General features: G+C 47.5%; 1 protein-coding gene across 2 annotated transcripts; it reads left to right on the top strand.

Annotated features, from left to right (window-relative positions):
- The first annotated feature begins 2,607 nt into the window (after positions 1-2,607).
- On the top strand, positions 2,608-7,493 carry LOC103696770 (glutamate receptor 2.7-like). 2 transcript variants are annotated; one of them, XM_089929100.1, is made up of 5 exons: positions 2,608-3,069; positions 4,155-5,455; positions 5,541-5,853; positions 5,954-6,360; positions 6,700-7,493. In XM_089929100.1, the coding sequence occupies exons 1-5, from the start codon at positions 2,790-2,792 to the stop codon at positions 7,288-7,290; spliced, it is 2,892 nt and encodes a 963-aa protein (XP_089785226.1). In that variant the 5' UTR covers positions 2,608-2,789; the 3' UTR covers positions 7,291-7,493. The 2 variants fall into 2 exon arrangements, with proteins under 2 accessions (XP_089785226.1, XP_089785225.1); XM_089929099.1 differs by having other exon boundaries at positions 2,674-3,069; positions 4,152-5,455.
- The last annotated feature ends 18,283 nt before the right edge of the window (positions 7,494-25,776 follow it).

Genomic DNA, 25,776 nt, shown 5'->3' with positions numbered 1-25,776 from the left:
GCCCAAAAGGAGCAGACTAATCTACTGAGATGGGGGCTTTCCGAGAGAGTTGATTAAAAGTGATGTGCTGATTTTTCTGTCTAAGCTTAAATGAACAAGATGTATGACAGAAAACGACCCTCTTACGTTTGCTTGTTATAAGAAGCTGCAGGCTGATGACAGATGATAATTTTCCATGACTCTGCTGAAAACGACTTCAAGATACTTCGTTACTTCTTTAACCTCTAGAGCCCTGTAATGATCGCAGTATTTCTCCTTGCACTTTCCTAGCAACTAGCTCGTAATAATCAATTCATTAATTAGTGACATCTTATGTCGTATTGGCCAAAAACCTATACATCCCTGCATTGCAACAAAACGTCATAACCAAAGAATCGGGATGCAAACGCTTAGCAAAAAAAAAAAAAAACTGGAAACGTGATGCAAACGATGCCTGGATCCTTGGAGTATCATCTCTGTTGTGGTTCAAATTCGGCCCGAGGGTGACCACACCGGAGGAGTTGCAGGAGCTACCGGTCGGGATGGAGTCGGGACGCCGCTTCCTACGCACCCGCGGATCTGCACAAAGTCACACTGGTAGGATTCCGATGAGAGCCCTCCGATGATTAAGTTGGAGTAGATCTTAGGTGGTCCAGCCAAAAGTCCTTAGGCATTACTTGATGGGGCTATTTATAGTCCCCGCAGAGGTGCTCAGGTGGCATGTGTCCACGGCTTGCTTGGGGCACAGGTTTCGAGCTGTTCCTATGCACGGTATGGCGTTGCATGCATTAACAGGGTATAGCCCTTGGCAGTAAGGTATGGCCCTTGGTCATCATGTTGTAGAGTGGTCAGCAAGCAAAACACGACGTGGTGAGGTTGTAATATACGGCCACGTATGCAGGCATAAGGGCGCGCATAGGCGTGCACATGTATGCGGCCGAAGGCGAGATCGGGCTCGCTTGGATGCCATAGCCTTTACTTTGTGAAGTCAGCTTAATGAGCACTGAGGTCGGGCCGACTTGGGGGGCCGTGACATACATTTGGTGAGGTTGGCTCGGCAGACTTTGAGGTCAGCACAGCCTCCTCGGCTCTGAAGTCAGCTCGGTAAGGGGCCCCGAGCTCGAGCTGGGGTGTCATTGAGGATACCTGCGGTCGACGGAGCCTCTTCGGCTCTTGGTCAATCCTGCAGGGCACCCCGAGCCCGGCTTGAAAGGCATCATTGTAGATACCTACGGTCGACGGGACCTCTTCGGCTCTTGGTCGATCCTGCAGGATGCCCGCTCGAGGTCAGACTGGTGCTCAGCGAGACTGAGGTCTGGCCTGCGCGGTGCTGATGTCTATTTGCTGAAATTGGGTGGTTCCATGTTGCGAGCAGGACAATCCATTTTGCCCCCCATCATTTGCCCCCCAACTTCCGAGGTCGAGTCGCTTTTCGGCTCGGGCGAAGAAAATAGCTGGATAGTTGGCCATCCTGTCATAACTAAGTGCTTATGAGAATGTGCGCACTGAGCTAGGTATACTTCGCATAATTGAGGGCTGGTTACTTTAGGCCGAGTTCTTAATGAATAGATAAGATGGCATCACTATCATTGATAAATTCAGCTTTTACAATTCCCCAACGAGCTAGTTCACTTTGAATTTGAAAAAATTCAAAATTGTTGTATGCTATCTATATATGTAAGCCTGGAACTTAGTGCAGCATGGAATTTTCTTTATCAATCACCGTATTCCTTTCTTTTCCCCCACAATTATGTCTATGATTTATGTGTGTATATTGGCTTTCAACTTTATCTCTTTCTTGAATCAAGGCTTCATTAGATGGTTATAATTAGAGATGTCAATGAGGCAGCTATGGGTTGAGTAAACTAATATCATACTCGCTTCGTAGTTGGTAATCATATATCAATACGTACCTCAGAGTGGAACATGGTGGGTGAAGTTAGACGATGCAGGTTGGGATAAGTCAGAATGGATAAGCTACAATTTTTTTTTTATACAAATAGAATAAATAAAAAAATATAAAAATAAATTTCAGTACTTAAAGAAAATAAGAATCGAAGGTTTATAACATAATAAACTAAATTTTTAACAATAATAGCAATCTGTCCTTTAAATAAGAAAATCAGTCAACTTAAAAAAAAGAAAAGTACGTATCTTGTACCAATAGAGCTTCCACTTAACACAGCTTCAGTTATCGGATGGTGAAGTCTCCACACTAGAAGAAGTGGAGGCAACAACCATCCACGTAGGCCCTCTGGAGTGAAAGTCAATTATTTACAAATAAACAAATAAAGCTGGGTGTAGTGTTGCTTCAAATTTGTTTTAATTTTTTTTGGGATAAAAATGATAATTTATATAGTTCTAAAATGAGTATATCCTGCCAAATCGTAAGAAAGTAATGAATACAAAGGAGAGTGAATGTCTTCCGTAGAAGTTCAAAGAAAAATTTTGGAATGCCAGGCGACGAAGGAGCTAGGAAATCCCCTTCAATAACTTGCTGAAGTTATTGGACTGGTTCTTGTGAAACTAGTCAACAAGAAGTTTTTTAATAGTAGAGTCCTTGGGAGGGTGGGAAATCCCTTTATTAAAACATTAGTTTCTGGCGTAGTCTTACATAATTTCCAGAGAGAGACAAACCGCCAGCTCCCATCCAGTCTCTGAACGTTATCATGCTATAAGATTCCAAGGCCCGTGTGATTCCATCTCAAGCTATGCCTTCGTTTCTTTCTTCTCCTAGTCTCTGGTCCTTTAAACCTGCTACAACGAGGAAGGATTGTTCATGAGTTAGATTGGAGAGGCTTCAGGTCTAGATGGAGAGGCCAACCCACCTTCTTCTCGTTGCATCTTCCTTTTTGGTTATCTTCTCTATCTTTGTGAGCGACCGAGCCGGGGTGGTTTTGGCTCAGAATCTGACGATATCGGTTGATGTTGGTGTAATTCTTGATCTTGGGAGTATAGAGGGGAAGAGGTCCTGGACCAGCATCTCCATGGCGATCGATGATTTCTATGCTGCCCATCGTAACTACAGAACCAGGATAATTCTGCATACCAGAGACTCAAACCAAGATGACGTTGGGGCGGCCTCTGCAGGTATCCTCTCTTTATATATTTTGAGAAGATAATTTCTAAATTCTGCCGCTCCTATTTCTTCCATTGGCTAGGATGTTCCACATTTCTTCCTCACGTTCTTCCCAAAATATTGAGCCTCTAAAATATGACAAAGAAAGGTTGGCATGGAGCGAAGTCAATACTTTCAGGCCAGTCCAACTGGTTGGACTTATTTAAATGCCTACTGACATGGGCACGCATCTAGGTTAGGCCTGAAACCAAATTAAAAACGGATTGCATACCAGCATATTGTTTGGCAAATATGAATATGGATACAAATACTAGTCGAAGCAAGAATTCATATTCATATTTGTTTTAAACAAATATAAATACAAATTGAATTTTAGAAGTATCAATATAAATATAGATATAAGTCGGATGATTAAGTTTATGATCATAAAATCAAAAATATTATTAAGTAGATAATAAATCAAGTTAACAACGTATTAACGTGGTTATAAATTTTTTTAAAAAATTATATGAGTGATATATAAAATTAAATAAGATTATAAATAGAACTCAGTCAAGCAGAAACTGAGGAGAATGAGGCCGGCGCTTCGGAGGCCGCACCGGGGCTAGCGGAACCGGGGCAACCCTCAAATTTGAACCCCCGTCGAGCGGAGGTAGAGCATATTCGGATATATATCGAAAAGTTATCAATCAATATTTATATCTATTTTTTTTTAACGAATATAGATATAGATACGGATATTAACCGAATGCTTAAATTTCTATCAATATCTTGATGGATTCAATTACGAAAATGGATCTCTATAGGTATTTTGTAGCTTTGACTTGTCAAAGTACAGGAAGGAGAAGCAAGTGCTAGGTACGAAGAAATCAACATGAAAAGTCGGAGCTCTAGAAACAAAAACGTCGTCTCGGAATCTAGAGTATTAGAACACAACTGGTGAGACTAATTAGTATTCATGGTCCAGTCTTGGTCTGAGATCAAACCTAGCCCACACGCCCCAAACGCTGCAACTTGGTCTAACCCAAGAAAAGAAATGAACACGAAGACAGGAAAAGAGAAATTTAACCCATTGTCCTTTTCATCGCTGCAGCAGTGGACCTGCTGAAGAACGTCCAGGTCCAAGCGATCATCGGCCCCCAGACCTCATCGCAGGCAGAATTCGTCGCCGACCTCGGCAACAAGACGCAGATCCCCATCCTCTCCTTCTCCGCCACCAGCCCTTCCCTCTCCTCCGCCCGGACCCCTTATTTCGTGCGCGCCACCTTCAATGACTCCTCCCAGGCGGGCGCCATCGCCGCCATCGTACAACACTTCGGATGGCGGGAGTCGGTCCCCATCTACAAGGACTCCGACTACGGCGCCGGCATCATCCCCTCCCTCACCGACGCCCTCCAAGACGTCGAGGCCCGCGTCCCCTACCGCAGCGTCATCTCCCCCTCCGCCTCCGACGACCAGCTCGACAAAGAGCTCTACAAGCTCATGACCATGCAGACCCGCGTCTTCGTGGTCCACATGACGCCGGGCCTCGGCTCCCGACTGTTCCAACGGGCCAAGAAACTCGGCATGATGACCGACGACTACGCCTGGATCACCACCGACGGGATCACCGATCTCCTGGATCTGCTCGACCCGACGGTCATCGATTCGATGCAGGGCGTGATCGGGGTGCGGCCGTACATTCCCAGATCGAAGGATATCATCAATTTCACGGCCAGATTTAAGGCGAGATTCCGTCGAGAGAATCCCACCGCCGAACCGACGGACCCGACCGTGTTCCAGTTGTGGGCCTACGACGCCGCTTGGGCGCTGGCGATGGCGGTGGAGAAAGTGGGCGCCCCGAGTCCCGTATTCCAGCAGAGGCCATCTGAAATTGGGTATTATTCCGACTTGGGCAAGCTCGGCGAGTCCCAGACCGGGCCGAAAATTTTAGAGGCCATCTCCAAGACCCGATTCCACGGCCTAGCCGGCGAATTCCGGCTAAGCAACGGGCAATTGCAGTCGTCCGCGTTCGAAATTGTGAATGTGAACGGGAAAGTGGGGAGGGAGATCGGATTCTGGAATCCAGTGTCCGGCATATCCCGGTCACCGGCAAGTTCGAAGGATCGGACGGGTTTAAAGCCCGTCATTTGGCCGGGGGACTCGACGACGGTGCCCAAAGGGTGGCAGATTCCGACAAACGAAAAGAAGCTCCGAATTGGCGTGCCCGTGAAGCAGGGGTTCAACGAGTTCGTGAACGTGTCTCGGAATCCGTCCACCAACGAAGTGACCGTCACCGGATACTGCATCGACGTCTTCGAGGCCGTCATGCAAGCGCTGCCGTATGCTGTTTCCTACGAGTACGTACCCTACGACTACGAGTCTTACGACAATTTCGTGTACCAGGTCTACGATAAGGTCAGCAGAAGAACACTTTAAATCTCAAGTAACACCGTTAATTTGATATTCGGGTTTCTTCATTGATCCTATAAATGGGATGCAGAAATTTGATGCCGTGGTGGGGGACGTGACGATCCTATTCAACCGGTCATTGTACGTGGATTTCACTCTGCCGTACACCGAGTCCGGGGTGTCGATGATCGTGCCGGTGAAGGAGGACAAGAGCAAGAACATTTGGATCTTCTTGAAGCCATTGACCACCGATCTCTGGCTCGGAAGCCTGTCCTTCTTCTTCTTCACCGGGTTTGTTGTGTGGGTGATCGAGCACCGGATCAACAAGCAGTTCCGGGGAACGCCGACCCAGCAGCTTGGACTCATCTTCTACTTCGCCTTCTCCACCCTCGTCTTCGCCCACAGTTCGGTGATCGATTCTCATGCTTCTATCTATCGTAGGAGATTATTAGTACGTACATCGATCTTCGGCTAACTTCCATTGGATTTGGACAAATTTTCCAGGGGAGAAGCTGGAGAGCAATCTATCGAGGTTCGCGGTGATCATTTGGGTGTTTGTGGTGCTCATATTGACATCGAGCTACACGGCGAGCCTGACTTCGATGCTGACCGTGCAACAGCTCCAGCCAACGGTAACTGACGTGAACGAGCTGCTAAAGAATGGAGAATATATTGGGTACCAAGACAGATCGTTCGTGTCGGAGATGCTGAAGGGAATGAACTTCGGCGAGAACAAGCTAAGGAACTACAGTACAGTTGACCAGTATGCTCAGGCTTTGAGAAATGGGAGTGCTCATGGAGGGGTTGCAGCTATCTTTGATGAGATTCCCTGCCTGAAGCTTTTCCTATCAAAACATGGCGCAGACTACACTATGGTTGGACCAACCTACAAGGCTGACGGGTTTGGCTTCGTAAGTTCCATTTCTCCTACCATTTTCCATGGATTCGCATTGCTATCAGATAATCACATAACCATCACATATCTTCATGATGAGACATGCACCTCACAGAGCAGGGCTTACCATGCATCGCACCTTCTTGTATCATTTGCCATACTTTCTCCTCTAAAACCGTTCATAATTCTTGTTCCGCAAAATACTTCACTGAAATGTGAGCAAATGGTCTGATATTAGCTTTAGCTCTCTGAGCTAAAGTATGACAAACATGTTACAACCCTGAGAGGAAAAAGCATGTTTCATGATTCCAACATTGGAATTTGAGATGAAAAATCTGAATTTTATCTTTCGCAGGTTTTTCCGAAACATTCTCCTCTGGTGCCTGATGTCTCAAGGGCCGTCTTGAGTGTGACGGAAGGGGATACAATGACAGGGATCGAAAAGAAGTGGTTTGGGGATCAGTCAGCTTCCCCAAGCCAGAGCGGTAGCGTCAGCCCCGCGAGTCTCGACTTGCAGAGCTTTGGAGGCCTGTTTCTCATCACTGGAGCCGTCTCGCTGCTTGCATTGTTGGTCTTCTTTGCCATGTTCCTCTACAAGAACTGGAAAGGAACCACTACATCTGAGAGTTCCCTCTGGAGAAAAATAGTAGCGTTGGCCAAGTACTACGACAGCAAGGATCTCACTTCCCCTACTTTCAAGAAGAAAGATGAAGTCCTTCCAAACAATGGGGAACTCCACCAAAACGGGGATGCTCAGGGCGCTGTAATCTTGCCTTGTTTTGATGGTTCACAGAGTCCCATGAGCATCTCCAACCATTCCGACTTAAACTTTGCCTCACCAGATGAAGGAATGTCCTCTATGGAGCCGGGCAGTCCACGGATTAGATCGCCACAGGCCGAGGCATTTGAAGAGCTGTCTGAAATCAGGGTAGAGAGAGCTGTCTGAATCTAGATTGGTTGCCTCATTTAATTAGATTGTTCCATGTAGTTCGGTTAGCTAGGTCACATGAAATCAAATGCCACTTAATTGTGAATATATAGGCTGTCCAACTATCAGCAGTGCCACATCCCACATGAAATCGATGCAGCCGAAAATCAAATGCCACTTTATTTTACAAATTCATAATACACAAACTTGCAATCTTAAGACAGTTTTCTATTTTTTATATTGTATATATTGTGATTTTGTGTTTATTTATTTTTTCCAAATAGTTTTATTTATACACTTTATAATTTTGTTTGCAAAATTTGTTCGTTGTTGATTTGCATTTACTTGACAAACTAAATTTTGATATTACTCATTCCAATTAGAGATTGTTGATTTATTTAGTAATTTGAGATGGCTTCAAGTTGTAGCAATGTGGTGCCTACCGCCATTCCTATTGCCTCATATGTGAGCCATAGAGAGAAGCCCGAAAAGTTCAATGGGAACGATTTCAAGAGATGGCAACAAAAAATGTTGTTCTGTCTCACTACGTTGAATCTTATGAAGGTTCTTCATGAAGAGGCTCCTATTCTTACTGAGGGTGAAGAGAATGCTCAAACTATGACTGCTGTAGAAGCATGGAAGCATTCTGACTTTCTATGTAAGAACTACATTCTCAATAGATTTTACATTGAGAATCTATTCATACTAAAAAGTTCATTATGGGCAAATTCCTAGACTACAAGATAATCGACTCCAAGGATGTTATAAGCCAAGTTCAAGATCTCCAAGTAATCATCCATGATATTCATACTGAAAGGATGGCACTAAGTGAGTCTTTTCAAGTGGCTGTAATTATTGAAAAATTACCACCACTTTGGAAGGATTTCAAAAATTATCTCAAGCATAAGCGCAAGGAGAAGAAACTTGAAGACTTAATTATTAGATTGAGAATTGAGGAAGACAACGAAATTCTGAGAAAAAGGATGGAGACCATTCCATGGAGTCCAAGGCTCGTGGTGGAAGAGGGACAAAAGACTAATAAAAAGAAGAGAAAGAATAATGATCAACAAGACACCAAGAGTGGCAATGGAAAGAGGTTCTAGGAAAATTGCTATGTGTGCAACAAATCCAGCCATCACTACAGAAAAATTGGGTTTTACCGACCTTTTTTTTACCAACGTTTTCTACAAGCATCGACAAATGTCGGTCTGGCACCAAAAATAACCGACGCTTGTAAAAAGCGTCGGCAAGATACGACGCTAATTAGCGTCGTATTCTTGGCCTAAGACAACGCGAACGAAAACCCAATTCCTAACAAAATCAGCGGCCGCGCCCCTTCTCCTCCATCCTCGATCGATATCAAGCCCTAATAGCTAGCCGACCCTTGTCCCCTTCTCCTCCCTCCTCTCCGGCGCCGACTCTTGTCCCCTCCTCCTCCCTCCTCTCCGGCGCCGAGAAATCTCCTTTCCGGCGCCAAGCGATCTCCTCTTCTCCTCCTCTGCAGCACAACCTCGATCCTCTCCTCCTCCCTAGCTCCTCAGCGGTGCCGACCGGATCCCCTTCCGCCTGACGAAGAGATACCGACCCATTCCCCTCCTCTCCGGCGCCAAACGACATCCTCTCCTCCCTCCTCTGCTGCGCCGACCGACCAACCACCTCCGCCTGAGAAAGAGGTATTGCCCCATCCCCCTCCTCTCTCTCTCTCTCTCTCCCTGCTTAATTGCATGCTCAAAAGTAATCATATTTGGGGATTGTGAAAAGCTACAGTGTGATGCTTGTTCAGGCGTTCTTCGATGATTTCTGGATCTAATTCTACACTTTGTGAAGCTAGTGGTATGGTAGCTACCTTAGATTACCTGTTAATAGGTTATTGTTTGGATGAGTGTTACCCTATGACTTACAATTTGGTAGAGTTATTATCAGATATAGGATGGAAATTGGAATTTTAATTGTCTTGTTGCATTGAAAACTCAGGGTGTAGCCCACCTGAGATAATTCCAGGATTGAAGCCTGGCCTTCTACAAAGTAGAAGGGATGGGAAAGCATATCCAGTTCCTTCTCATATAGAAGATGAAATGAAGAACAGGTTCCAGGAGCAAGAAACCAGAAAAAGGTCAACCAGCTAGATACCATAAAAGCAGCAAAGCAACAACCCTTTCACAAAAGATAGTATCTAGCGAAGAAGCCTATGCCCTAGAGTGAAAACCCAAGACGATCTAGCCTGGTTGAGAGGTGGTTATCAAACTAATGCATTGTTTTAAGCACCAGAACTATGGAAAGCTATCACACACACACACACACACAGGTGCTCGTGGACTTTAAGTCGAGCTTTAAAATGAAGTCTGAGCTTGATTCCTTTCCTAATTAGATGAGCTCAATTGCTTTCTTTCAAGTTGAACCCAGGCTGTTTATGTACAGCTTGGTTTTCAAAATTCTGTTCGTCCGATTCCTGTTTAACTAAAAATATACTAGACAGATCGTTGTTAGAACCGACGAACAAAAGTTAATTTAATTTTACTCTTACCTTTTCTACTCGAAGAATAGCGGTCGTAAGAGGTCGATCCACGGGGAGGCGATTGGAGTTGCTTAAAAATTAAAACGTTCACTCGGATTTGAAATCAATTTTTGAATGATTCAAGAAAAACATTATTTTGAGGATATTGATGGATTCTCTAATCTACCGGAGAATATTTTTTTTATTTAAAAATAATAAAAAGACAAGTACTTAGAAATCAAAGAGTATTTATGAATTCATGAAATATTTAACTATTCAAAGAAAATTTTTTGCATAAATTAAAATGGATGAAGACAAGTGCTAAGAAGATCAAAAGCCTAGAACATAAATTGCATCAAAGAAAATTTAATGTATTGCATCCAAGAAGAATTAAAAGATTGCATTAAAAAAAATAGAAATTAACTTGAACCTAGAACAAGGATTTCATAAAAAAAAAGAAATGATAGATTTAGAAAACTAAATTGATTACAATGGTAGAAATGAATATTGGTAGCTTGATGCTACCTTTCTTCTGCAATTAAAATAAAGAAAAGAAATAATAAAAAAAAGAAAACATCTTCCTTTCTCTCCCACGGTGGAACAACCAAATAATATTTTTTTTTCTTTCTTTCTTCTCCAAAAGAAACAAAGCTCCCCTGTTCTTGGACAAAAACCAGCCAATCTCCCTTCTTCTTCCTTTGGACCAGCCGGCTCCCACCACTCCGAGCTCTCCTTCTCCCTTGCCGATGGCTCCCTTATATAGACCCCCAGCAAGCACGTGGATGGCTGGATTATTGGAGGAAGGAGAGGGTGGATGCGGTGGAGGCTGGGATCACGGAATCGCTGGGGCTTCCTTCACGGATGGAAGATCTGGGAAGGGACGCGATGCTTGGGATGGATCGCGGTTTGCGGCTGGATCGGCTCCGGTAATCTGCTGCTGTGGCCGGAAGAAGAGGAGATGGGAGGAGGCGATGATCCGTGGAAGAGATCCGGTGCGGATGCGAGATGTCCGGACGCAGAGGCTGCAACGGATGGAGATCATGGGTTGCTGGGATCACGGGAGAAGGTGCTGCAATCGGGCGCGGGAGGCTGGGGATGCTTCACGGGCGGATGGAGTGGGCGGACGTGGATCACGGGATGGCTTGGAGTCCGGAAGAGGGGCTGGAGGCGGAAGAAAGGGGAAGCGGATGAGGATGCTGGGAAGACGCCGCGGGATCGACGGGATGAGCTGCTGAAGATCATGGTGCGGATGCGCGCGTGAAGAATGGGATCACGGGAAGGATTGGGTCGCGGACGCGGGAGCTTGATCTGTGGAGGGGGTGATTCACGGATGGCTGAATCACGGGCGGAAGGAGAGGGCGGACTGCCGGTGATGCGTGGAATGAAGTTGGGACGTTGCGGATGGAAGGAGCTTGACGCTGATTGTGGGATGCTGGAGACGCGGGCGTTGCGATGCGGACAAACGCAAGGCTGATACGCTGGGGATCCGGAAGCTTGGACGCTGGGACTCTGCTGATGGGCGAACGGCTGGAAGAAGCTGCTTCGAACGGGCGCCTGGGAGGAGGCGTGGATCACTCGGGATCATTTGGAGGCTGATCCGGCTGGAAGCTGGGATTTGAGAGGAGCTTGGATCACGCTGCAGTCGGACGGGGGCGGATGCTTCACGGGCGTGGGAGGTTGAGCCGATCACGAGATCCTTGGAGCTGAAAAGATGGACGGCTGCGATGGTGTCGTGATCCGTGGGATGCTAGGAGGACTCGTTGAAGATGCAGATGGAGTGGATTTATTTGGGATGTTGATGATTAGCTGGACAGATGGCTGAGAAGGAAATGATCGCGGGGCCTTGATGTGGGACTGATTTGGAAGGTGATCTGATGGACGCCGTGGGATTTCATGCTTGCATGGCAGCTGGAAAATTTGTTGAGCTTGGGCTGTCAAGCATTGGGCTCAAACCCAATGTTATTGGGTCTCTTAGATTCCTTGCATTCAAACACAAATACAATGTTAATTCATTAATTTTATCTTTAAAAATTAACTATAATACTAATTAAGGTGGTACGATGATTGCACTTTTGTGCTCTCATCAATGAGGCACATGATAACTTTAGTTAAGGATTCCATGTAGGATCCTCTTCTTGAGGTTTAAATGACTCTAACCATATCTATATCTGTATTATGGTGTCAAAGGTTGAAGTAGCATTCATCTATTTTTTCTAGTTACAAACATTTGGATCCGATATAGATCAATGAGTATGTATTGTTGATTCATACCCTAATTTTGTTTATTATTTTTTTTATATTAGTTGCAGTTCAATCAGTATTTTAATAGAATGGACAAAAGTTGGATAAATAAATCGAGATCCAGTGCCGAATATTTGAATGGAGTTCAGAATTTCGTTAAATTTGTTTTTGAGAATTCTGAAATGAATGGGAATATTGTTGTCCATGTCAAAAATGTATAAATTGTTTTGCTATCGCTCCAAAAACTGTTGAAAATCATTTGATATGGAATAGTTTTCTGAAGGGTTATACAGGATGGATATTTCATGGAAAGTCTAAATTATCGTCTTCATCTAACCAACCCTTAATTATGGAACACACTGCTAGTATTGGATCTAGTAACACGGACAGAAATCCTGTTGTAGAAGATGATATGAGCGGCTTACTCAAAGATGCTTTTGAACATAATATTAGAAATTTAACAAATTTTAGTGAAGAGCAAGAAAGAGCTCCAATAGGTGATGAGCATACCGTTACTGAATCTATACATGTTGAGGAACCTATAGACTCTGAAGATAATACAACTCGGTATCATAACTTGCTGAAAGATTGTGATCAAGAACTATATCCGGGTTGTAAGAATTTTACAAAAAAAATTTTTATGGTGCATTTATTCCATTTGAAATATTTGAATGGATGGTCTAGCAAGTCTTTTACTATGCTTCTTCAATTATTAAAAGATGCATTTCCAGAAGGTGTTATTTTGCCATCATCTTTTTATGAAGCCAAAAAACTAGTAAAAGACTTGAATCTTGGATATGAGAAGATACACAGTTGTCCAAATGACTGTATCTTATACCGTGGTGAAAATATTAACGAAAATTCATGCCGAACATGTGGATCTTCACGATAGAAAAAATAGAATGAAGACAAGCATGATTTGTCGAATGAAGTGGATGCTGCACAGTCTAAAAAGATTTCGGCTAAAGTTTTAAGGTATTTTCCTCTCATACCTAGATTGAAAAGGATATATGCATCATCAAAGATGGCTTCCTTGATGAAATGGTATGATGAAGGCTGTACAAGGGATGGAATGTTAAGACATCCAGCGGATAGTTTAGCATGGAAAGCATTTGATGATAGACATCACGAATTTGCTTATGATGTTCGCAATGCTAGGCTGGATTTGGCTGCTGATGGATTTAATCCATTTCGAACGATGAGTTCTACATACAGCACTTGGCCAGTTATTTTGGTTCCATATAATTTGCCACCATGGATGTGTATGAAATAGTCTTCACTCATTCTGTCAATGGTTATTTTCAGTGATAAAGGCCCAGGTAATAATATAGATGTTTTTTTGCAGCCTTTAATAGATGAATTGAAAAAGTTATAGTAGGGTATTGATGCATTTGATGCATTCGCTAGCCGAACATTCAAATTGCGTGCAACTCTTATCTGAACAATCAATGATTTTCCTGCATATGCTAATTTATCTGGTTGGAGCACTAAGGGGCGTATTGCATGCCCTTCTTGTGGAGATTCAACTCATTCATATTGGTTAAAACATGGAGAAAAGTTCTATTATATGGGTCATCGTCAATGGTTAGAAGCAAACCAGCCATTTCGACATCAGAATAATGCGATCTGCTCCTATTCCACCAACTGGAACTAAAGTTCTTAAACAAACTCATGCACTAACTATATACCCGGTAAGGTCTCCAACAGTTCAAAGAAGCGGGGAAAGGGGGATGTCGGCAGCTCAATGACACATGTTTTTGAGGACACTGACAACTTCGAGAATGATGACAACGTTTATGGACAGAAAAATGACGATGGCACAAACTCGGTATCTACATAAGCAGTTATGGAAAAAAAAAAGGAGCATTTTTTTTATTTATCTTATTGGGAGTCTAATCTTCTTCGACATAATCTTGATGTCATGCATATAGAAAAGAATATTTGTGATAACTTGATTGGAACAATGTTAAATCTGAAGGAAAGATCAAAAATAACTTGAAAGCACGTCTTGATTTGAAAGACATGGGCATAAGACAAGAGCTTTATCCGAAAGAACAAACCAATAATAAATATTTTATACCTCCTGCATGTTACACAATGTCTACCCAAGAGAAAGATTTTTTTTCTAACGGTTTTGAAAAATATGAAGGTTCCAGATGGGTATGCATCGAATATTTCAAGATGTGTTAATCTTAAAGAGCGAAAACTTTCAAATCATAAAAGTCATGATGGCCATATTTTGATACAAGATATTTTTCCATTGGCTTTAAGATCGTCGACGCAGAAACAAGTTCTTGCAATTGTGTCTCAGTTATCATCCTTTTTTAAGGCATTATATTCCAAAGTTCTTGATCCTAAGGAGCTTGATCAATTAGAGTCTAATGTTGCACTTACACTATGCCATATGGGGAAGATCTTTCCTCCTGGGTTTTTTACTATGATGGTTCATCTACTCATACACTTGGTTGGAAAAGCTAAACTTGGTAGACTGGTTCACTACCGATGGATGTATCCTATTGAGAGATGATTTTCTTAAACTCGAATGTCCATATTTATTATTAATATGGATGTATTATATTATCTTTTCAATGTTGATATTGAGCATTACAATTTATTGTTGAAGGTATTTTGTTCACTTAAAGGAATATGTACGCAATCGAGCCTATCCCGAGGGATCGATTGCTGAGGGATATATTGCTGATGAGTATTTGATATTTTGCTCAAGATATCTTGAATGTGTTGAAACTACTTTCAATCAACCACAAAGAAATTACGATATTGTATAGAATGCAGAGGAGTATAAGTTCTCATCTAGTGGAAGATTTTTGGAAAAAGCTGAAAGTACTGTAGTTCATCACAAATTATTGGCACAGGCACATCGCTATGTCTTACTTCATAGTGAATTAATATCCTAGTATCGCAGGTCAGTAAGGTTATAAGAAATTACAATTTACTATCCACTCTAATATAATATTCAAAAGAAATTAATTTTTGCTCGTGCAGAGAATTTTTAATGGCTTAGTGAAGCGTCAACAATAACATTCATCCTACCCCAAGGATTGAGCAAAGATGGTTGGTTGAGTTATTTCCTGAATGGCTATTCAAACAGGTTAGACGTTGAATATATTAGGTGATTAGGTATATTCTACGATCGAAACTTTGAAAAATTAATTATTACTTCTATTATTTTTTTTAGGTACCAACGATGATGGAGAGAAATTATTCTAATGAATTAATAGTCCTTGCTCGAGTTTCAAATAATATTGTCAACAGATATAATGGGTTCGTTATAAATGGTTTTAAATTTCATACTAAAAATCGTGAGAAATATAGAAAAATCCAAAACAGTGGGGTTATGGTTGAGGCGGACGGAAAAACTTATTATGGTGCCCTAACAGATGTTTATAAGTTGGATTATTAAGAAAACTTTAAGGTAGTATTATTTCGATATGATTGGGTGGATATAAACTCATCTAGAGGTTTGAGGAAAGATATAAATGGCTTCACATTAGTAAATTTTTCAAGGTTGATACATACTAGTGTGCTATTAAAAGATGACCCATTTATTTTTTTATCTCAAGCTCAACAAATGTTCTTTGTGCAAGACTCGAAAGATAAAGATCGGTCTGTTGTTATTAAGACTAAACCTAGGAACTTGTATGATATGGAAAAAGGGTTAGAAGAGGAGGATGATGAGATTTGTACTCAGTGTATACCTTTTAATGTTGCGCCAATTGATGAACTGAATTCTACTAGTTTGGTTAGGACGGATGTTGAATAAGACAATATAGTTTCTTAATGGTAAGAAAAATATTACTTCTATATATTAAATTAATTAGCAATTCTTAAATTATTTCTATACTTTTATTAATAAACTAATATTGATTCTTTTTTGTGCATACTAGGTAACAACATGCCGCGAGAAAAATATTTCAGAGATATTGAGTTTCAGCACACATTCGTGGGATCTTCTTCTGATCATTCCCTGCAGTCCCAACAGCCCGATGAGCTCCAGTAGTACGAGTCACATACTCAGCATGAGTCTTAGTCTAAGCACGCACCACCTGCAGATTGTCTAGCCATGGATGACGTAGACATCCAGGGTAATTTGATTTACAGTTTATATATTAATTTATCTTACAATCTAATTATTTTAAATCATTTGTCTTTAATGGACTTATTATTTTATCGATGGACTGGGGAGAGTGAGGAGAACATGAGGGCCCACTCGAGCACGGGACGTGTGGACCCTACGTGAGGATGAGAAGATCGTCGTCCATTGCAACAAACTGGGGCAGCCCATCAAAGAAGGCTGCAAGCATTTTATCGATTTTTCTAGGATCGGTTGCGCAGAAGAGTCAGTTGTGTCTGCTCAACTATACGAAATGGAATGAAATGCTTCCTTCGTATAAGGTTGAGCTTCTTAGAGTTATTTAGGTAAAGAATTGAATTTGCTTACTATCACAATTTTATTTTTTGATTTAATATTGTTATAACATTTTTGACTTTGGTGTAGTAAAAGTTTGTCCTTCCTGCAAATAGCCATGATTGGGTGCTGAAGTCCGTCAACCGCAAATGGAAAGTGTTACGGGGGAACTTAGCCACCATGCCCCACGTGACCGGCACGCGCGCCCAGGAAGACTACGGCTACCCCTTGATCCAGCAATCCGACCTCGGGTCGGATATCTTCGGCTCCGCAGCCCGACCTCGAGTCGGCGGCCCCTTGGTCCAGCAATCCGACCCCGGGTCGGATATCTTCGGCTCCGCAGCCCGACCCCGGGTCGGCTGCCCCTTGATCCAGCAATCCGACCCCAAGTCGGCAATCTCTTGACAACAACAGACTGTTCCCCTGAGGCACGCCGCGGCCCCCTGCTCCACTACTCCCTGCAACGGCCGTATCCGGCGCTGCCCCACGATCCCCTGTAACAGCCGTACAAAGCGGAGCTCCACTACGCCCTGCCATGGCCGTACCCGGCGCTGCCCCACGACGCCCTGTAACGACCATGTCAGTGGCAACCCCATCGTGCCACACGATGACCAATCTCCAGAAAAACCCCCCAGCCTGATATATATGCGGCTGGGGGGGAAGGGGAGGGTAAGAAAGATTTTCCAGAGTATCATCTTACCTGCTACCTCTCCTTCTCCTTCTCCTTCGATCTCCCCTGACTTGATCGTCGGAGGGCCCCCACTACCCTGGAGGTGGTGCGAGGCTTGCTTGCAGGTTTTCCGGCGGAGGGCGGAGCGCAACCAAAGCAATTCAAAGGGAACCCCGTTCACACCGCTGTGCCAATCGTTCTCGGTTTGGACCCCCAGCAATAGTTGGCGCTAGAGGAAGGGCCCGGATCTCAGAGCGATCGTAATGGCACGGCGAGGTGGTCGTGGAGCTTCCAATGCTCCCGGTCGCGGGGCCTCTCGCGCCTCTGGCCGGGAGGCCGCTGCATCTCCAACACACTCTCAGCAACACTCCACCGCCCCACCGCCCATTCAGACGGTCGAAGTCGCCCAGTTCGACCAGCTAACCCAGCAGGTTCGCACCCTCGCGGAGGCGGTGCGGAATCTGCAGGGTGCGATGTCCCGGGCGCCGCAGCGGGCTCAGGAGCCGCCGCTGCCTGAGCGTTCGCCTGTCCTCCTCAACCCGCGCTCCTTCCTCTCCCATGGGGAGGAGCGCCGGCACGAGGAGGATTCTCGAGCATGCTCCATTCTGCCGGGACCTTCCCACCGGAGCTGCGCGGGGTACGAGAGGCGGGCCCGGGCGCGTTCCCAGACCCCCCAGTCCTCGAGGAACCCGCGCTCCGGTCGGTCCCCCTCTCGCCGCTCCTTGTCTCCCTCCCACCGGTCGCGCTCCCTGGACCGGCGGGTGGACGATCTCCACCGACAACTCCAGGTCCTGAAGGGCCATTCCAAAGATCCCTTCGCCGACTTAGAGATCTCCTCCCAGCCGGCGCTTGCCTCGAGGATCCTGCGGACCCCGAATCCGCCGGGGTTCAAAATGCCGGCGATCGAGCCCTATGACGGGGCGGCGGACCCGCGGGATCACGTCGAGAGTTTCAGGACCCTTATGCTCCTCCACGGAGCATCAGATCCCCTTCTCTGCAAGGCTTTCCCGGCAACCCTCCGTGGCCCGGCGAGGGCGTGGTTCGCCGGGCTGGAGGCTGACTCAATCCGGTCCTTCGACCAGTTCACCCGCCTCTTCATCACTCATTTCGCCGTCAGTAGCCGGCGGCGACTGGTCTCCGACTCCCTCTTTGATGTCCGGCAAAACGAGGGAGAAAGCCTGCGGGATTATCTTACCCGCTTCAACAGGGCTACGCTGGAGGTCCGGAACCTAAGTCAGGAGGTAGCTCTTTCAGCCCTGAAGCGTGGCTTCCGGAAGGGCAGACTCACCTTCTCCCTAGACAAACGCCTGCCGCGGAGCTTCCCAGAGCTGTTGTCCCGGGCGAACCAGTCGGCGTCCGCCCACCGGAGCAAGGAGGCCGTCGAGATCCCTCCAAAGCTTGGGAAGAAAAGGCGGAAAGAGGCACGCCAGAGGAGGAGCCCGACGCCCCAGCGTCGGCGCAGAAGCCCGTCGCCGGCGAAGAACCACGGCGCCCCACGCCCTCGTTCTCCGCCCCGACGTTTCAACCGGTACACCCCTCTCCTGACTCCCCGGGCCCAGATCCTTATGGAGATCAAGGGGCGGGAGGACCTCCCGGCCCCGAGACAGATGCGGAGGATACCTGGGAAGAGGCCCTCCCGGGCGTACTGTGAGTACCACCGAGACCACGGCCACGACACAGAGGACTGCTTCCAGCTTCGGGACGAGATCGAGGCTCTCATCCGTCGGGGGCGTCTCGGTCGATATGTGAGCGACCGACGTCCCCCCGTAGACCCGCGTCCGGCCGACCCGGCTCCTCCGGAGCCTCGGGAGCAGAATCGACCCGTTGCGGGGGTGATCCACACTATCACTGGGGGCTGCCCCCGGCCCGTGAGGAACGCAGGGGGCTCGACGGAGGCGTCAGGGGCGGCCGTCGCAAAGAGGCAGAGGGTCGGCAATGTAATCACCTTTTGTGATGAGGATGTAAAGGGGGTTCAGACCCCCCACGATGACGCCATGGTGATCTCCCTCACTATGGCAAACTATGATGTAAGGCGTGTTCTTGTGGATAGTGGAAGCTCAGCTGATATCTTGTTTTACGAGGCCTTCCAAAAGATGGGCTTGTCCAGACAATTGTTGCACAAAATATCCACCCCCCTCATAGGATTCACCGGTGACGCTGTCCCGGCGGAAGGTGTCGTTGAGCTGCCTGTGACTGCGGGCGTCGTACCCGCAGAAGCCACGGTGCGACTCGGGTTCTTGGTCGTCCGTGTTCCCTCGGCCTACAACGCTATCCTCGGACGACCCGGACTGAACGCCCTTCGCGCGGTGGTCTCTACGTACCACTTGCTCATGCGGTTCCCCACGGCGGTCGGGATCGGGGAGGTCCGAGGCGACCAACCGACCGCACGGCAATGTTTCCTAGCGACCCTCAAAGGGAAGAAGCCCGCAGAAGCCCTAAGCGTCGAGTCCCTTGATGCCAGAGACGAGGTGGCCTTGCGGCAGGGGGAGCCGGCCGAGGGTGTGGTCGAAGTTTCCCTCGAGGAAGGCCGCCAGGACCGGGTGGTCCGGGTCGGCGCCAATCTCGACCCGGGAGCTCGGGCCCGGTTGGTGGAATTCCTCCGAGCCAATGCCGATGTATTTGCCTGGTCGGCGGCCGATGTACCTGAGATCGACCCGGAGGTCATTTCTCACGCCCTCAACGTCGACCCGACCCACCGGCCAGTGAAGCAGAAGAAGAGACACTGTGCCCCGGATCGGATCCGGGTGGTCGACCAGGAGGTAGACAAACTCTTGGAGGCAGGATTCATAAGGGAGGTGAGTTACCCCGAGTGGCTGGCAAATGTTGTACTTGTCCGGAAGGCGAGCGGGAAGTGGAGGATGTGCGTTGACTATACCGACCTGAACAAGGCGTGCCCTAAGGATAGCTTTCCGCTTCCGCGGATAGACCAACTGGTCGACGCGACTTTCGGATATCAGCTGCTGTCTTTCATGGACGCCTTCTCCGGTTACAACCAGATAATGATGGCCCCACAGGACGAGGAGAAAACTGCCTTTATAACGGACCGGGGGCTGTACTGCTACAAGGTAATGCCCTTCGGTCTGAAGAACGCTGGCGCCACTTACCAGCGCCTTGTCAATAAAATCTTCAAAGAGCAAATCGGCCGGAACATGGAGGTGTACGTGGACGATATGCTGGTGAAGAGCCGCCAGGCAGACCAGCACATCGTGGATCTGGAGGAGACTTTCACCACTTTGCGGAAGTTTCGCATGAAGCTGAACCCAGCGAAGTGCGCCTTTGGCGCTTCGGCCGGGAGGTTCCTCGGTTTCATTGTCAACCAGCGGGGTATCGAAGCCAACCCGGACAAAATCAAGGCTATCCAAGGTATGTCCCCTCCGACCAAAGTGAAGGAGGTTCAGGAGCTCGCTGGAAGGGTCGCCGCGCTCGGACGATTTGTGGCAAAATCGGCCGAACGCTGCCAACCATTCTTCAAGGTGTTAAAACGCCCGAAAGACTTTCTCTGGACGGCCGAATGTCAAGCAGCGTTCGACCAGCTCAAGGAATACCTGGCGTCTCCTCCCCTGCTATCCAAGCCGCAGGAAGGGGAGACGCTCTACCTCTATCTGGCGGTCTCCCCAACCGCGGTCAGTGCGGTGCTGGTTCGGGAAGAGGCAAAGCTCTAGAAGCCTGTGTACTACATCAGCCGGGTCCTACGGGACGCCGAGACGCGGTATACGAAGGCTGAAAAGATCGCCTTCGCGCTGCTGACCGCGACCAGGAGGCTCCGCCCCTATTTTCAGGCCCATTCTGTCACCCTCTTAACTGATCAACCGTTACAACAGATCCTCAGCAACCCCGAGAATGCGGGACGGCTGGTGAAGTGGGCAGTAGAACTCGGTGAGTTCGACATCCGCTACCAGCCTCGACCCGCCATCAAGGCCCAGGTGCTCGCGGACTTCCTCGCTGAGTGCACGGTGCAGGAGGCAGAACCTAGACCGCCGGAAACGCCCAGCCTCGACCTCCCGACCTGGACGCTTCACATCGATGGGTCGTCGAACCCCGAGGGTGGAGGGGCCGGGCTGGTCCTTACCAGTCCTGATGGAGTGATAGCCGAGTATGTCTTGAGGTTTGGATTTTCAGTTACCAACAACGAGGCGGAATACGAGGCCCTAGTCGCGGGACTCAAACTCACCGGGGAGCTCGGCATCCGGCGTTTGAAGGTCTTCACCGACTCCCAACTGGTGGTCGGGCAGGTCCGTGGGGAGTTCGAGGCCCGGAGCCCGACCATGCAGAACTACGTCCAGAAGGTGCAAGCACTCATTTCCGACCTCGGCAGTGTCGACATCCAGCAGGTCCCCAGAAGCGAAAATGCCAGGGCCGACAGGTTGTCCCGCTTGGTGGGCGCAGAGGCGCACAACTTGTCGAGGGCAATCTACCTGGAGACCCTGGATGTCCCGAGCATCGGCGAGGCTGGAGCGGTGATGGCGATTGATCCGGAGCCGTCTTGGATGGACCCGCTCGTCGCCTACCTCGCCGAAGGGATCCTCCCTGAAGACGAAGATCAAGCTCGGCGACTTGTCAAGAAGTCCGCCCACTACGTACTCTATGAAGGGAGGCTATATCGGACCTCGTTTACCGCCCCCCTCTTAAGGTGCCTCCGCCCCTCGGAGGCGGCCTACGTCCTCGGCGAAGTCCACGAGGGCGTCTGCGGATCCCACTCGGGGGCTAGGTCCTTGGCGCACAAGATCATGAGGCAAGGCTATTATTGGCCTACCTTGTTGGAGGACTCAAAGGATTATGTACGGAAGTGCGACGCCTGCCAGCGCCACGCCAACGTCCAGAGAGTCCCTTCTGTCCCCTTGGCACCAATCACCGCACCCTGGCCCTTCGCACAGTGGGGAATGGATATCCTCGGACCATTCCCCGTCGCTTCAGCCCAGCGGAAATTCTTGATTGTTGCAATCGACTACTTCACCAAGTGGGTGGAGGCAGAGCCGCTGGCCACTATCACGGAGGCGCAAGTCCGGAAGTTCGTGAAGAAAAACATCATTGTCCGATTTGGGGTACCCCGAGTCCTCATCTCGGATAATGGTCGACAGTTCGACAACAAGCATTTCCGTGACTTCTCCGAGGAGTTCGGGATCGAGCATCGGTTCACATCTGTGTCGCATCCCCAAACCAACGGTGAGGCCGAGGTGACAAACCGGACAATCCTCCAAGGAATTAAGGCGCGAATCGGTCGGACGGGGCAAGCTTGGGTCGAAGAACTCGAGAACGTCCTTTGGGCGTATCGGACCACGCATCGGACCCCTACCGGGGAGACGCCTTTCAGCCTAACCTATGGCACGGAAGCGGTTGTCCCCGTGGAGCTCGAACTCCCCTCGCCCCGGGTGGCTGCGCACCGACCCGAGGCCAATTCGGAGCAACTCCGAGGGAACCTGGACCTCTTGGAAGAAGCGAGGAAAATGGCGCAGGTCCGGATGGCGATGTATCAGCGGAGGGTGGCCCGATATTATAACTCCAAGGTCCGACCAAAATTTTTCAGAATCGGAGATCTGGTGCTAAGGCGAGCCAAAGCATCTCAACCCGCGGAAGGTGGGAAGCTGGCGCCAAATTGGGAAGGCCCGTATAGGGTTCGCTGGGTAAACCGACCTGGCTCCTACCAGTTGGAGGCCCTAGATGGTCGAGAAATTTCAAGGAGCTGGAATTTCGCTAACCTGCGGGTATATTGCCAGTAGAAAGACAAAGCCAGAAAGACAGTTCAAAAAATGTATAGTCCTTTTCATCTCAATAATTCCTGGTTACAATGGCGTGTTCGTGTGATTACAAAGAATTCCCGGAGGAGAATTGGGGAGTAAAGAAAGTAAGAAAGAGGTGGGGACTCCGTGGAGCTGAAGATCCGGGATCCCGAACCCTCCATCCGAAGCAGTTGCAATCCCACCGGACGTGGGTGCTTCCCCCCGGAGGCGCCATCGACGCCTCACGCAAAAGACGAAGAGCCGGCGCGGACGAAGAAGTTCGCACTGCTTCTAGAGGAACGCCACATCCAAGGGATATTCCGGTCCTCCCCAGGAGAAGGAGAGGAAAGGAATACAAGGGAGAAGAGCGCGAGGAGGCGCGATCCCGGATGAAGCGTCTAGCGCAGAGCTCAATCGGGAGGTGGGACTGAAAAGAGGGGGGATGTGATCCCGGATGAAACGCCTAGAGCGGAGTTCCACCGGAGAGAATCTTCCTGTTGATCCCAGATGAAACGACTAGTTGGCGGAAGTTGCGAGGGGCGCGCCTCCCGTTCCTCCGGCGGGGGTTTCCCAGCCACGCGCCGGAGAGGAGGTCCACGATCCATGGCAACCTGAACAGCTCCGGCTTGGCAGGCTCCACCGCACCTGCGCTTATATTTATAGCCAAACTGTGGCCCCCTGGTCGTTCCGATGCGGGTGGCTCCAATAAATGCGGGCATATCGAATCAGGAGCCGTTCCGACTCTCGAGGTTTATCCCCCCACGATCTCCTAAGCGTCGTTCTCCTTGATGACCCAAAGATTGATTCATAGATTGATTTTGATGATCACAAAACCTTGAAGTATAGATACTAATGTTTATGTTGCAAGGAGAAAGATATTTATTTTGCAAGGAATATAGCAAGTTGGAAGAACACAAGAAGGCCTCCAAAGCTCTCAAGTTGGAAGAAAGCTACAATTTATTGGCCCAAAGTTTAAAGTTCAAAGGATTCAAATTGGAGGAGTAAAATCAAAAGAAAAATTCAAAAGAACAGTCTTCGAGTCGACTCCAGTGGAATTCGAGTCGACTCCGGAGAAGTATGAGTCGACTCCGGAGAAGTATGAGTCGACTCCTAGGAGTCACAGGCAGAAAAGTCAGAGAGCAGTTTTCGGGTCTGAGATTCGAGTCGACTCCAGTGGAACGCGAGTCGACTCCGATGGTTGGTAGGTCGACTCCAAAGAAAGCAAGAGTCGACTCTCAGCGGAACACAAAGAAAAAGTCAGAGAGCGTTTTATGGACTCTGAGATTCGAGTCGACTCCCGCAGTACGCGAGTCGACTCCGAGACTGTGCGACCATCGACAGACAGAAGACCATGTTACTGCCTCTGAGATTCGAGTCGACTCACAGACAGCTCGAGTCGACTCCAAGACAAGCTTCACGTCAAAAGGCAGAAGACCAACTTTCGGAAACTGAGAGCCGAGTCGACTCCAAGAAAGTTCGAGTCGACTCCAAGACTGGATGAGCCAAAAGACAGAGAATCGGGAGTTCGGGCTCTGAGATTCGAGTCGACTCCCAGGACAGTCGAGTCGACTCGAGTGGACAAAATTCAAATTTGGATCCACGGACTACAGAGGATGAGCCGACTCCAAAATTGCCAGGTCAGCGCCAGAAGTTGGCGAGTCGACTCCGGGTCAAGACGAGTCGACTCCCAGTCAAGACGGCAACTTTAATTCAAACTGGGAACAGTTGCCGAGTCGACTCCGGAAAAGCTCGAGTCGACTCCTGCTACAGCCGAGTCGACTCCTGATCGCGCAAGTCGACTCCAACCCACCAACGGTAACATTGTCAGGAAATGCAGACTGTGTCCAACGGCTCTTTTTCTTGTCTCTAACGGCTATATTCTTGTTTCCACGCCATCTAAAGCTATAAAAACAAGAAGAGAGCTAGGGGAGAACTCATGGAAGTGGGTGAAAATATTTAGGGAAGAGATTCCAAGGGAATTCTCCCAAAAAGCACAAAAGGGCCATTAAAAGTGAAATAGAGAGAAAAAGAGCATCCAAGTGAATCTCGAAGCTACGTCTCCATCCGTGTGATGCCTCCGTGATCCTCCACTTCGTGCCGAATCAGAAGAGGGTCAAGTAAAGAAGAAGTCGAGCTCATTCATCTTCCAAAATCCGTTTGAGAGCTTCTCTTTACTCCTTTTGTTTATATTGTTATATCTGCTTGTTTAAGAAGCTTTGATTTGTTTCACACTTTCTTTTAATATCTTGTAACTTGATTCAATCAAGGGATTGAATCAAGGGGTTAAGGTTTGTTGGTGAGCCAAAAAAAAACCAACGGTGTTAAGGTTTGTTGGTGAGCCAAAGGGAAAACCAACGGTGAGAGGTTGGTTGGTGAGCCGAGGGTAAAACCAACGTGTAAGGGTTTGATTGTGAGCCCGGAAAAACAATCGGGGAGGTTCTAGTCGGTGAGCTTGGAAAAACCGACCGAGTTCGTTGTGCGCTCGTAAAACAACAAGTTGGGTTGTGAGCTTGTAAAACAACCGGCTGTAATCGGTAGGATTATAGTGAAATTTCCAAGAGGTCTTGGGGAGTGGATGTAGGTGCTGGGGTGCACCGAACCACTATATGTCCTTTGTGTTTGTAATGCCTCTAGTTATTGTCTAACTAACACACTTACTTACTTAGATAAATTGCTTGCTTAATTCTTATCCGCACATCCTTTAGTTGCAAGCATATTTAATCAAGTCGAAGTCTATACATCAAACCCTTGCTAAGTTCAACTTTCACTGTGCTTCTATACAACTTAGCATAGTTAATCAAAAAGTTTTAGAAGTATCATAAAAGTTTTAAAAGACCCAATTCACCCCCCCCTCTTGGGTTGTCACCTTGGGCAACAAGTGGTATCAGAGCGGGTGCTAAAATATTATTTGTAGTCTTAACCGACTAGAGCCAAAGATCATGACAACTCAAATAGA

Source organism: Phoenix dactylifera, chromosome 2, assembly GCF_051530095.1.
Source record: "Phoenix dactylifera cultivar Ajwa chromosome 2, Ajwa_hap1_PhDact_Kaust_v1.1, whole genome shotgun sequence".
NCBI classification, from domain to species: domain Eukaryota; kingdom Viridiplantae; phylum Streptophyta; class Magnoliopsida; order Arecales; family Arecaceae; genus Phoenix; species Phoenix dactylifera.
This window is presented reverse-complemented; position numbering and strand designations above follow the sequence as displayed.

What these genes read in the sequence shown, in the direction of transcription:
- LOC103696770 (XM_089929099.1), top strand. Translation starts at nt 2,790, where the DNA reads ATGGAGAGGCCAACCCACCTTCTTCTCGTTGCATCTTCCTTTTTGGTT. An exon ending in CGTTGGGGCGGCCTCTGCAG is followed by an intron (nt 3,070 to 4,151) that starts GTATCCTCTCTT and finishes TCATCGCTGCAG; the next exon opens with CAGTGGACCTGCTGAAGAAC. An exon ending in TGTACCAGGTCTACGATAAG is followed by an intron (nt 5,456 to 5,540) that starts GTCAGCAGAAGA and finishes AATGGGATGCAG; the next exon opens with AAATTTGATGCCGTGGTGGG.